At 33.4% G+C, this 13921-nt stretch overlaps 1 protein-coding gene across 2 annotated transcripts in view; it reads left to right on the top strand.

Annotated features, from left to right (window-relative positions):
- The window catches only part of Dsb (scavenger receptor class B member debris buster), a 38730-nt gene extending 24846 nt beyond the window's left edge, over window positions 1–13884 (top strand). For both annotated transcript variants that reach the window (XM_072895395.1, XM_072895396.1), the window contains exons 3-10: window positions 7355–7446; window positions 9187–9347; window positions 9603–9741; window positions 9888–10091; window positions 10179–10323; window positions 10454–10708; window positions 10823–10941; window positions 11153–13884. In XM_072895395.1, coding sequence (XP_072751496.1) covers window positions 7355–7446; window positions 9187–9347; window positions 9603–9741; window positions 9888–10091; window positions 10179–10323; window positions 10454–10708; window positions 10823–10941; window positions 11153–11581 — 1544 coding nt within the window. In that variant the 3' untranslated portion in view covers window positions 11582–13884. The remainder of the gene's footprint in view (window positions 1–7354; window positions 7447–9186; window positions 9348–9602; window positions 9742–9887; window positions 10092–10178; window positions 10324–10453; window positions 10709–10822; window positions 10942–11152) is intronic.
- Window positions 13885–13921: the final 37 nt, after the last annotated feature.

The following is a 13921-nucleotide window of genomic DNA, read 5'->3' as shown; positions in this document are numbered from 1 at the left end:
ATCACATTAAGTATTATTCAGTAATGACATTACATACATTTATTATTTTCAAGTTTAAATTTTTACACTTTAAGTTATTTTTTGTTGATATTAAAAAACTATGATAAAAATAGTATGAGCATTTTTTTCGTAAATAAAAATTTACGTCTGAAAATTATAGAAAAAATCTCCGCTATTAATAAATAAATCATAAAAATGTATTGAGAAATAATCTATATTGATTTAGTGTTATGATTTACAATCGTACTTTCATTCGTAAAATATTAAGGCGCGAATGCTATGATTTTCGCGTCATGCATGACAGGCAAGCAAAGAAATCATTTTCAAGCGCGCTTAGGAATTACGGGGAGAGTTCGATGTCAAGTGTGCACGTGAACGCGTGCACGTAAATGACTCCATTTCTTTTCTTATTGCGGCAGTAAGATTGCGCAAAATTATGCACTGAGGAAAGCCTCTCGCGCTCTTGAGCATTAGATGAGTAGATTTGCTTCAAATGAGAAAACTTTGATAATGAAATAAAGGAAAGTGACAGTAGCGAGTGTTATAAGTAAGAAACGTGCAATAGTTAGTCATGCGACAAATTTAATCTTTTTGTATTATTGTGTTATTATTGTTTTATAAACTATTTCTTCAACTGACTTGTTAGTTTTTACATAGCATATTTAGGCATCCAGTTTTCTAAATAATTTTATATGCAAACAAAAATGTAAATTTATATAAGCATTACATATCGAAGGATTCATAAACGTAAGGATGTATCCTCAATTTTTTGTAAAATAATAATATGAAAACTTTACACGCCTTGTATCTTATAACAGAGCTACGTCCTTACAATTATGGAAACGCAACAATATTTATACATATTCTTACATCAAATTTTACATCGAATTTTAATTTTTCTGGAACAGAATTTTATTTTCCGTTTATGTCTTATTTCAGAAACAAATATTATCACTATTTATATATAAATATATATATATATATATATATATATATATAAATATATATATACACTGAAAAAAAATTATAACCAACTAAACGCATTTAGTTAAAATAAAAATTTTTGCGCTCCAAGAACAGCGATTTGCTCTTACTAGCCATCAATATTGATCATTTTTTATTTTTTTAATTTAAGAGCTTATCTTCGTACCGTATTTAGTTAAGTTTACGACTTTTTTTTCTCAGTGCATGTTTCACAAAAAAGAATGTCAACAAGAATTTGTCGGTTCAGAGCGTAACAAAACGTAATGTTCCGTTTCACTTCACATTTCTCCGCTATTTAGTAACGCGAGAAGTAACGTATTACTGTCAAGTTGCTTTATTGCTGTCTGAAAAAGCTATTTCAACTATATAAAATTCTTTACGCGGCAATAGAAAAAAATTCATACAATTTGTGTGTGTGTTGAAAAATGTAACGTACTAGAAATATGTAACAAAAGCTTTTATCGCGCGGATTTTCTCATTGAGATAATTATGCATCTCCTATTTCAAGAAGATCTGTAATACTTTCGGTTAGAAAATTGAAACTCATACATAAACGATAGACTGGTATGTAGGCTACGTTGCGGCTAATGATTGACGTTTACGACGCGATCATCAGTGTTATGCTCTAATAGTATCAAGTGACGTTTATATATGAGAAAGCTGCCAAGGGGAATCTTATAATCCTGACCTATATAAATAAAAAGTATATTTCAAATTATATGTAAGAAAGTTTATAATACATGTAATGCGCGAGAAATCTTTATGGTATATCTCGCACATGGGGAGAGTCAATAGAAATTCATGGTTCTATGGCGTACAAGGGATCAAAGAGAAATTAATCAGGGACATCCTGTACGCGTTACAGGAAGCTTTCCCGTATCGGGGCACCGCGGGTATCCGCTTCTTCCGCAAACTGTAAACTTTCTAGCCGCGACGCACGGTTTCTCGCACAAGCACGCAGCTGCGTATCTTATATACCGCGTGTTGGCGCGACGACGAGTTTAGCGCGCGAGAGACGTTGCAAAACATCGTGATTGCACTTGGTCGGGAGGAGAATTTTCGCTCTTACGCTTTTACGGGAGCGGGAGGGGGATGGCGAGGGAGACGCTGCTACCTGGGTAGGTGCGTGCAATATATCGAGAGAAACTGCACGCGCGCGCGCGCGCGCGCGCGGATGCAGCAGGCTCCGAAATCACGGCGGTGACATTACCGCATGTAACGAACGGCTGCTTGCCTGTAACACATAGGAACGCGGACGTGCATCTGCGGCCAATTAAAATACGTTGATGTCTGGGTATCGTTAGACACGCTATTCGTACCTTCCGGGCGTTTCGGATATCTCTGTAAGGATGATTTCTCCTATTCGTGTATACCAAGTATCACGTGGGAACGAATCTGATTTTAATTATGCCCCAATTACGCGTATTTATTAGAATTTTTAATAAGAATTAAGAATTCAATAATTAATAATTAAATGATAAATTCATTATAATCGCACCCACTCTCTGTTGGTTTCAACAACAAGATCAATTTTTTTTCTTCCCCATGCCCGTGTATGCTTTGGCTAACGTCTTTTGCAAATATAACGTGTACAGTGAGATATAGGGAAAACTTTCCTTCAGCTTCCAAGCCGTAAGAAGCAATCACGTAATCTCTATTATGGTGGTTATATCCCGCGCGAGATGAACGGTCGGTACAAGTGATGAACAGATGATTCTCGCGAACGTGTTCTGCATCCGTTCCTCGGAATTTCTTAAACTGCCTCTCGCAGGCCGGAACCAGCATCAGCGTATTATGTACCCAACGATAGATCGCTGATGTTACCGTCTAATGCATGTAATAGGACTATGGAATGCAATTCAGCGAAAAGGTCGAAGGGACATTTCTCAAGATTCCTCGTAGAGAGAGAGAGAGAGAAAGAGATGTTTCGCTGTTCGGAGTTACAAAGTACTGTTATAAAGTAGAACTGTTTTATTTAAAAGTTTCTCTTTAAATTCTTGATGATTTTTTTTTTTTTATGTTCATTCTTCCATTTCTCCGATCCTCAAATCTTCAAGAGGCTCTTAAGTCTTGAAAGATTCTTAAAATTTCTTTTACTATTTGCCTAAAGGAGAACCGTTATATTTCAAAATTTCTCTTTTAATTCTTGATGATTCTTGATGGTTGTCATTTTATTTTCAGAGATTCTTAATTCTTAAAAAATTCTTTAAATCACTTTTATTATTTATTATTACTATTTCTCTTTCGCGATAAAAATCACCCATTTATCACCCAATTGTATTTCCGGCACGTGGAACTGCTGTGCAAAATAATGGTATGCAAGAGTAATGCCAAGAGTCCGCAGAGATTACGATGTAAGTTAACCGCGGGTTATGTAATGAGCAACTTGTAACTGAGCAGCTCTTTAAACTCAATAAGAGGGAAACAATGAGCCATTAAGCATCGCTTGTACAATTACCGATAGTTAGACCGCGATAAGTGATACATTCAGCGGCTTTTATCACGCTGTGATTAAAGGATTGTCAACCATATATTCGCATTTCTTCATTTTATGTTCTGACGAATCTGCAAATTAATCTCACTTAACGAGCTGCTCAAACGTCGCTCGCTATTTCATCGCAACCGCAACCGATAATCGATGATTTATTTCTCTCGTATTTTGTGTGAAAAAATTTAGACAATTTATAAGCAACGTAATATAACATTGTTTTTAAAGTAACAATTAATCTTTGACAGCACAAAAGAATTATCGGCCTTTTTTTTTTATCGAAAAGTTCTCCGAATTCGTGTAAAAATTCAAATTGTTTTTACTTCCTAAAAATTTTAATAATTATCTGTAAGCCTGTTAACTTTATAAGAGACTTCGTCTACGAATACGCCGATCAATATTGTCAATAAGCGAAACTAGAACGGAACGAGTTAATGACCGCGATGATTGTAGATTACACGAATTATCGGTCATTCGCAGGATATTGGAAACTGGACCGATCGATCCGTTCAAGATCGGTTTTTTTTTTTTTTAATGCACGCATCTTCTCGAGGTCAGATTAAGAAATCGAACTTCGGGCACGTCTGACCGATGGCCGGCATCTGAGAAAGGAGAGATCGCAAGGTGCGTTACGCAACGGTCCCCCGGATAATTTATACCACTCACGGTTAACAAATACCACGCACCGTAGTTTTGTGTGAGCAACGCGCGAGTTATTTTGCACTCTCTCTGTGGTATGCGAACTATAAATTGCCGAACAAACGTTGCATTCGCGATGTTGATCCTTTCAATCGCGCGGCGCTTACTGCTTTCATTATGTATTATACTAAGACTTATTTACGCTCGGGCGTAGACAATAATCACGGACAATCAATTCCCATTATATCTGGTAATTGACGGTGTGATAAAACTCATAATTTACTTGTTCACTTTAAGAAAATTGTTTTAAAACGGTATCTTATATCTTTATCTTATATCTTTGAAGATTAAATTATTTGCACAAGTATATGATTTATTTACGGTACATACAGTAAATTAATTACTATTTATTTATTGTTATTTTATATGCTATATATTTTTTTAATGAAACTTATATCGAGTTACATTAATGTTATATTATAAATTTTCACTTATATATACCGAAAATCTTTTGTAAACAGATCTATTGTAAAGATAATTGGAGCCGTCTTTTATAAAGAGAAACGATTGTAAAGCTACATAAAATAGAAACTACGATCATAAAGAGATAATGCTTGCTAAGCAATATTCATTGAAATTGAATCAAACTATCTGGGAGAAAATCATGCAAATATATATAGTATGTAGAATGCGGATATAGTTTAAGCAACGTATGCTTTCTACTAACGGAAATATGTATAACAAGAAAAAGGAAAGAGAGTGCTACTTATTTTGTTACACTTCAATATATGAATGTTAATTATAAGAAAGTATAACTCTATAAATTTATACAGCTATGTTAGACCAAATAAAATTAATAATTATAGTAATACGTGTATTTTTATATATAATTATATTAGTAGGTCAAGTTACAAGTAACTAAGATATAGGAAAAACATGTTTTTCTGTCGAATTAAATAAAACATTTTAAATAAATGAGAATGATGACGCGCGAGTTATAATATTTAAAAATAAAAAAGGAATTTAATGGAGTAATCACATGGGGAGTTTGACCACATAAATTATTACTAATGGAAATTACCAGCAACATAGAAGATATTGAGAAGATCAACCTTGATCTAAAATCAATTTTTCTAATAAAATATCTTTAACATATAGTCTGTCCATATATTGAAAAATGTCCGTAACTATGTCAGTATTTGCTCGGATATTGTGTAACTCAAGGTCGTTGAGTGGCCCCAGGTGAATTCCTTGACCAATGAAATTCTCTTGGAAGTTTCATTGAGAAGATTAAAAGGCCAGATCGCCGAGTACTTCTTTCTTTTTTTTTTTTTTTTTTTAGCAACATGTTTTTATCTTTTGTTCACAGTCCGCTATTCACGTTTCTCTATAAAGATTGCATTTACTGTTATCGAGCTGATAATTACAGCAGCAATTAGCGTCAATTCTGCAATGTTAATGTGGATGCTTACAAACATAATTTAATAAAGAAAAATGAATCAAACAACGTACAGACATTTCTCTTATTTTTCTCTATCGTAACTAATTGATATTAAAATATTTTCTAATTGTAAGTGCATTTTAATGTGGATTTGCTTACGGACATAGTTTGATGAAAGAAAAATGAATCATACAACGTTATTAAGATATATCTGATTTTCTCTACCGTAAATAATTGATACTAGACTGTGTTCCATAATTGCGAGCGCAACTTTAATGTGCAACATGATGCATTGCGTCGATGCATCGGGGCTTCGGATGGCAATTTCAAAATTGCATCATTAGCGTCCTACATTTAATTCGGGAGTGAAAGCATGCTGACCGACTTATACGCAATGAAAAATTCCCAATGATGCTGGGATCTCGTAACAATTATATAACGAAACGCTCGAATTATCGCGCAAATTATATGATACATCTGGCCCGTGACAAAAGCGTCACCGGCCAGACCTTTATCTCATTAACATTATCAACGTTTCCGAAGCAAAAAAGATCTACAAATGTCAATCCCTCAATGCCAATCAGATAGTCGCGCATAATAATTTTCAAGTACATAATAACATACGCAATAATTGCAAACACATTCAGCCTAAGGTTACTAATACTCATCGACAGCACGCACCGCGCGCAAACGAAGCATTACAAGCATATAATGCTTATTGAAATACATTTGAATTGTAACATATAATAAATTATTGTACATTAAAAAGCATGAGATGTAAGTAATTTATCGGAAGAAATAGTGACGTCGTTTTATCAATACTACGTTCTTCAGTATCGATATTAATCGCTTAATTACTACGCAAATTTCTGAGAAGCGTTTAAGATTAAAATAATAAAGTTTTTCTTTATTGTTGCAACACATATACACATACATATGTATATATACATACACACATATAAATGCAAGTGAATCGAAGATTAATCGCTGTCAAAAAATAACAGTTTTTCCATACAAATTAATTTATTAATTCATGCAAATTTGTTTCAAGTGGCAATTAAAGTATAAGTTTCTTTATCTACACGAACTTCTTGTATTTAAAGTCTTTTAAGGATTTACAAATTCTCAACAAATAACAGAGACTACCAGTTTGGTAGCAAAGAGTCTTGCTTAATCTTGATTCTAAGATCCTAGATTATCGCCATGGAAAGTGTGTTTCGTAATATATTTTCCAGGTTATTTACGCACTATTCTGCAAACTAAGCATTTCTATTTTGTATTAATAATTTATTCACCATAAACGAGAAATGTTATTATATATATATATAATTCTTGTTATTATATATATATATATATATGTATAGGTATGCGTGTATACAACAAATATATACACATATACACAATGTTTCAATTAAGTTGTATTTTTTGATACCTAGCTGTATAATAGTAATTTTATATAGAGTGCACTATAAAGTAAAACTAATAATTTTATCACTTTAATTTAATAATTTTTATGTTCAAAATTTGCGACAATATATATTTTTGAGAAGTATTGTTAATAACTATAGAATATGATTTGCACTTATACTAAACTATTACTCAATACATGCAATTCTCGATACTCGGCACTAATTTTCAAATGTAGGTCAATGCTTGCTTTATGAGAAATAGCGAATAGCGATAATGTCGACAATTGCCCATAAAAAAAAATTCTTTACGCAAACGTGCATTAAGTGTGCATATATTTAATACTGTAGGTTTTGACACCTGCATTATTAACGTTACTGTTATTTTTTTTACAGGTAGGATAGCAGCTATCTGTCTAGGTCTTCTTGCACTTGTGATTGGCATAGTGCTCAGTAGCATACCGTGGGTTGATTACCTCATTTTAAGAGTAAGTATTAAATATTTTAAATATACACATTTTGCACAAAACATTCGATATATCTAATAAATACAATATAGTTATCGCAAGAGCTTCAAAAATTTATATGCTCTTTTATTTTTATATATTATTGAAACAATACAAATAAAATTATCTCTCTGAACATGTAATAATATGTAATTTACACTCTTAATGTATTTACAAATTAAATATATGATGATTATTAATTTGATAATTAAGAATTAAATAAATAATGATATGACATACATACATACACACACATATATATATATATATATATATATATATATATATATATATATATATTAATATAATAATATCAATATATAAATAATATATAAATATATTTATAAAAATATATAAATTATATAGATAAAAATATATAAATTATATATATATTAATATATATAAATTAAAAATAAATATATAAATATGTAATTTATATAATAGAAGCAAATCATAGAATCATGTATAATGTAGTAATTTGTAATTGAATTGTAATTAACACGATTGATAATATCTAAGTTGATATGTTTGTTTAGGATAAGATTGTCGTGCGATATATCATCAATGAGTCATGTGTCATGTGCAATCATTGCTTTGACGGGTCTTCCCTGTCGATTTTGTTTTACTTTTAAATCTGCAAAGACGTGAATTATATGCGCGTATTTGGACAAAGTATGTCTCATGCAATGAATATTCAATATTTTTTATGGCTCATACTTGCCGTCGAGTAATTTGCATTCGCAGTAAATAACTTCGCGAGTCTGTTTTATCGTCTAAGGTCAGGCGCAGAGTAGACTATTTGCAAATAATTTATGATTGCCAGTCGTGAATTGAATATATTATTACATGTGCAATTTTTTATTAATAACGTTACTTGCACAACTTAAATTGCAAATCTGATGATTATATGTAAATTATTTTTGAGAAATGTCACTTTATTAATTTTATTGTATTGTTGCAATCTCTATTACATATTAATCAAATATTTTAAAAGCAATATTATTACTGTAATTTATAATTGTTGGTTTCTACGCCTCCTTTTCCTAGGAGAAATTGATGCTATTACACAAATTTACACAATTTTTTATAATAGTATCTTGTAACTCTTTAATTATTTGCAATTAGATTATTTCTCATAGAAATAATCCGTGCGTTTTAAAGTTGTAATTATTACACGTTTTTGCAACATGAATAGAAATTTATTTCCGTCCTTGAACTTTTTCTTTCGCACGTTTCCTTTCTATAGAGAAGAAAAACGAAAACAGCACTTTTTCACAAAAAGAGTATAAGAGAGAATCTTGATACTTTTCAATGTTTAAGAATCCACTTTCATTTATATAGAACGAGCTGCTATTAACTCTCGTTTCACTTCTTCTATTTTAATTTCCCCGGAAATTTAATATAAGACAGATATTCAAAGTATGTGCAACAATCTAATCACGTAATAATGCTTTCCGAAAGTATACGTCACTTTTTCTCTTACAATAAACTCAACACAATAAATAGCATTGTGTGTTTAATTGATCAATTAAAAAAATTATGAAAATCGATGTTATTGGTTTTTTCTCAGGCTTAATTAACGACTGTTTTATATAAAAACCTTGCAATAAATTATCGAAATAAAACACGAACGTGCACGTGCACAGATCACAGTTTTAACTTGGGAGAAACCGCATACAGCACAGCCAATAATAATATCGGCAATTTATCGTGCTTTTCCAGCAACTGCGACTATGGAATGGCTCACTCTCCTTTCAATATTGGCAAAAGCCAGGCGTAGTTCGATTAACCAAAGTCTACATATTTAATGTAACCAACACAGAGAACTTCCTGCAGTTTAACGAGAAGCCGAAACTCCAGGAAATCGGTCCGTTCGTTTATCGGTAAGTACGCTTACTCACATATAGCAAATTTGCATGATTCTGATATTAGCTAAAAAAATTAATTTTTCCATGAACAATTATCGGCGGATATTTTTGTATTTACTATAATTTCTTAATATTTTCCATCCCGAAGCACTTGTAAATATGCAAACCGGCTGAACGATGCTTCATTCGGGTTGTGTATTTGTATGAGCTAACAATAAATTTTCTTAGCCAGCACAACAATCGATATAATAAATATGCATCTTTTTGCAGAGAGGACATGGAAAAAGTGAACATTGTATTTCACAATAATGGAACTGTCAGTTATCAGCATAAGAAAATTCTGAACTTTGTACCTGAAATCTCTAAAGACGGAAACATGAAAGTGATAGTACCGAATATACCTTTGCTTGTGAGTTTATAGCATACAAACTTAATTTTGTATTAATATTCTACAAACCAAGATACATATACACCTATATACTTATGAAGCGAAAATTGCGATTAATTTTTTCTATTTTCGATAAGAATTCAACAATATTTTTCCCTTCTCTGCAGACACTTTCGACACAAAGCAAGAGCCTTCCACATTTCATCACAATGGGATTATCAATTTTCTTGAGTGGAATGCACATGAAACCCTTCATCCCTATAACAGCGCAGGAACTCGTTTTTGGCTATGACGACCCCCTAGTTAGTCTGGGATATCGATTTCTTCCGAAAACAAGAAGGCCCATGAGCAGAATGGGCCTTCTTCTCGGAGTAAGTACTAGACAGTAATTATTATGCGTATTTTATTATAGTCTCTACTATATACTTTTGCAATTTATAATTAAACTCCAATTATAGAGAAACGGCACACTGAGCGAAATATCCACAATATTCACCGGTCATACGGATATGAAAGAGTTCGGTCTGATAAATCGATTGAACGGTCTTGATCATTTGCCATATTGGTCGACGGCGCCCTGTAACTCCATTACAGCTTCGGAAGGTAAGTTTCTTTGCGAATCTAAAAAATATAATATAATAGCTTGTTAAAATCGCTTTAACCACCCGAGTTTTCGTCTCAATGAACGTCAACTTGACATATTTCGTTACGAATAAATTTGAAAATGGCACAGGATCCTTATTTCCGCCGCGGGATCAGACCGGCGCGGATATTGTTCACGTGTGGGACAAGGATCTCTGCAGAACATTGCCGTTGAAATATCGCGGACCGGTAGAAAAAACAGGCATCAGGGCGGACTTATATACCCCGCCGGATATTGTTTTCGGTCAACCTAATGAGACATTTACGGACAATGAGTGCTTTTGCTCCGACGGCATCACCAGCTGTCCCCCGCAAGGCCTGCAAAACATTAGTCCGTGCCAGTATAGTGAGTGTTATGAATAGTATTTTGACAAGTTAATGAGCTTCTTCTTGGACGCGCGATAAAATGCAAGTGATGAAGGATGAAATTTATTTATGCAACTTGCATTTCTTATTTCAGGTGCACCGGTTTACATCTCGTTTCCACATTTTTACAAAGCGGATCCTAAATTGTTAGATGCTGTTGACGGACTCAAGCCGATACAAAAACTACACGAATCATATTTCAAAATTCAACCGGTAAGCAAAGAAAAATTCTTCTTAAAAACTTCTTCGCTCAACAAATTCATGTCAATTTACATATCAGGCTTAAACTAATCGTGAGAATAAATAACAACATTAAACATAGAACGCCTATATATGTTTGATCATCCGAATCATTTGAAAATTCATGCTTCTTAGAATATAAAGTAATTTGAATTTGAAACACTCTCTCATTTTCTGCTCTTAGAAACTCGGGGTGCCCATCGAAGCGAAGGTTCGCGTCCAGTTGAATTTAAAGATAGAGCAACAGCGTAATATTGCGGTGGTCGCAAATTTCTCCGACATAGTTTTCCCCATCATGTGGCTTGAGGAGGGCATAGAAGAGCTCACGCCTCATCTCAGACGATGGATCTATCTTGCGACCACGTTCGCCGACATTGCTGTACCTTGCGTCACATACGGCCTGATTCTAGTCGGATTGACGATCATCATTACGGTGTTCGTGAAGGCATACAACAGTCCAGTGTTGGCGCACGAGGCGATCGAGCTCGGCAAGAGGACTATCAGAAGAGGTTCGTCCTTTTTGGTAACCGGCCAGCATCGTTTATTAGCCGGTCGAGATTCTTATGTCCTGCTGAGCAATATCGATCTTGACGAGAAGCAGATAGAGACCTGATGGACATGCAGTTCTATTTATACATTTTAATGTTAGCTGGAAATGCTGATACTGTATAAGTAAGTGTGCGCATTAATTATAGCGATCGTAACGTGAATGATAATTAATGACGCTTAGTCTCGATTTCTCGTAAAGTAATTTAATTATTACATTAAGAAAAGAGTGATAGGGGAGAGGGGTTATTGTTGAAAAAAATTAAAATTGCGATTCTAAAATCTCGCGATCTCTGTTATCTAAATAACAGAATTTAAGACTCTCACTGAAATTAAGATAACTAGAATTTAAGGCGTTTAAGGATTTAAGGCTCACTTATGTATGTCTCAAGAGAGGATTTAGAAAATCTAAATAATCTATAAATCAACTTGGATTTTGATTAACCTATCATTTAAGGTGTTTAGAGTTTGAAAGATATAGAAATCACGAAGACCTTCTTCTTTTCTCGTATAAAGGATACAAACAAATTCTCTTCATTGAGATTTTAATTGACAATAAAATGTATATATTAAAAGCTCTTATACTTTTTTATGAAACTTGTCGAAAGGCTACGAGTCTTTTAATTAATCTAGGATATATTTTGATTTTTTTATTATTTCACCAAATATAAGTATAAACTACACACATTAGTGTGTATAACTAGACTGTAAATTAAGGTTTAAGAAATGCCGGCATTAATTCTTAGGCTTAAGATTCTCGGAGCCACATATCATCTGTATGTATATAAATTGGACTTAATTAATTCAAGTATTAAAAATTCTAAAGATTTTCTTCCAAGGATTGATTGTATAAGAATTATAGTGTGTATCTGTATTTCATTAATAAATAATAATTGATTTATTTCTCGTTGAACGAAGAATCGAGCTAAAAATTAAATCTAGGCGTCATTAATAATATCATAAAATCGTGCGCGATTCTGGCACGGCGAGTTGTGCGTCTGCTCTCTGTGCCTAAGCCTAAGATCCCGGGTTCAAATCCGATCAGAAACATCGAATTTATTCGATTATTCGATTTTATTTGATCACCACCTCTCGGAAGGCAATGGCAACCCACCGAGAGTATCTTGCCGCACAAAACTTTCCTCTATCCAGGCCGTTCGGAACCGGCATTAAAACGTAGGTGCCCATATGGCTGCAAATAAGACGGCACCCCTGCAGTTATATGCCAGAGGGGATCGCCAACCTCCGACAGGGGAGAGGGCGTTTTAAGAAGAAGAATAATATCATCGTTAAAAAAATATTGGTTTAGTACCTGCAATACGATATGTGGTGCAATATAAAGTGCATCTTTTTTGCGACTGCGTACACCAAAGTCTCGCTGTTGATAAATGACTAACTACAGAATATGCGGAGCCAAATTGGTATATGTATATTTCACAGGGAGAAGGGCTTCCTTTTATTTTAACTGCGAATTTTTGTTCGGACAAAATTCGCGAAAGTGTTCTTATTTGTTTAAATGGAATCGAAATTCGCCAAAGAATCCTTCACGATCTTTCACGATGCGTGAAAGTAAACCGATACAACCATTATAATATTTGTATAGCTATAATAAAACGTAATATATATTAGGGTTTTCCTTATTAGTTAGTGGAAGAAAACTTTTGGGATCCAATGGACGTGCTTATGAACGTAATTAATCGGGGATTACCTGATAATCTTCGCGAAAGATCCCAAGATTACATTATATTGAATATATATTGTGTCTGTGATTCCGTTCTTATTTATATGTAATATGCAATTTGCGTTTGAATGGCGATCAACGAGAAGAAGCTTTATTGGCATTTACGTGAATGGATGAAACTTTCACTTGTGTCGATCGTGGCAAGATTCCACGTGACGATGCTTCTTCTCAACGTGTCCCACTCGTACTCGGCCATAATCTAGTGCAATATTAGTGATCGTATGTATATTAGGTATATCATTGCCAGCAAATGTGTGGCGAAACAACGTCGAACTAGAAGTAAGGTCAGTTGCGTCGACAATTTTTTTTAACGCTACATATTGCTACGCAAAGCTAAATATCAGGTTAACGATCTGGAGCCTGGCTTCAGCTACAGAAGAATATTGAAAAGGCATAAATTTAGATTAATCATGATTACTGTTAATCGATATCGGTGCATTTTATAAGTTAAATACGGCTTGACGGTTAATCAAACGAGTGATACATCGAGAATGTAATGCGATTATGTGTATATCGGTTTTAAGTACTTTTAATATATCCCGAGAGTGAAAAAACATTGTAGAGGGTAAGCTTGTTCTAGCGCGAACGAAATTTTCTAACCGAAATTTAATAAAATACTTTTATCCAAATATCACTGTACATTTTTCACATTCAATTGTCATTCAC

This window comes from Anoplolepis gracilipes, chromosome 7, assembly GCF_047496725.1.
Source record: "Anoplolepis gracilipes chromosome 7, ASM4749672v1, whole genome shotgun sequence".
Taxonomy (NCBI): domain Eukaryota; kingdom Metazoa; phylum Arthropoda; class Insecta; order Hymenoptera; family Formicidae; genus Anoplolepis; species Anoplolepis gracilipes.
Note: the sequence above shows the minus strand (reverse complement) of the source record. Positions and strands in the feature narration are given on the sequence as shown.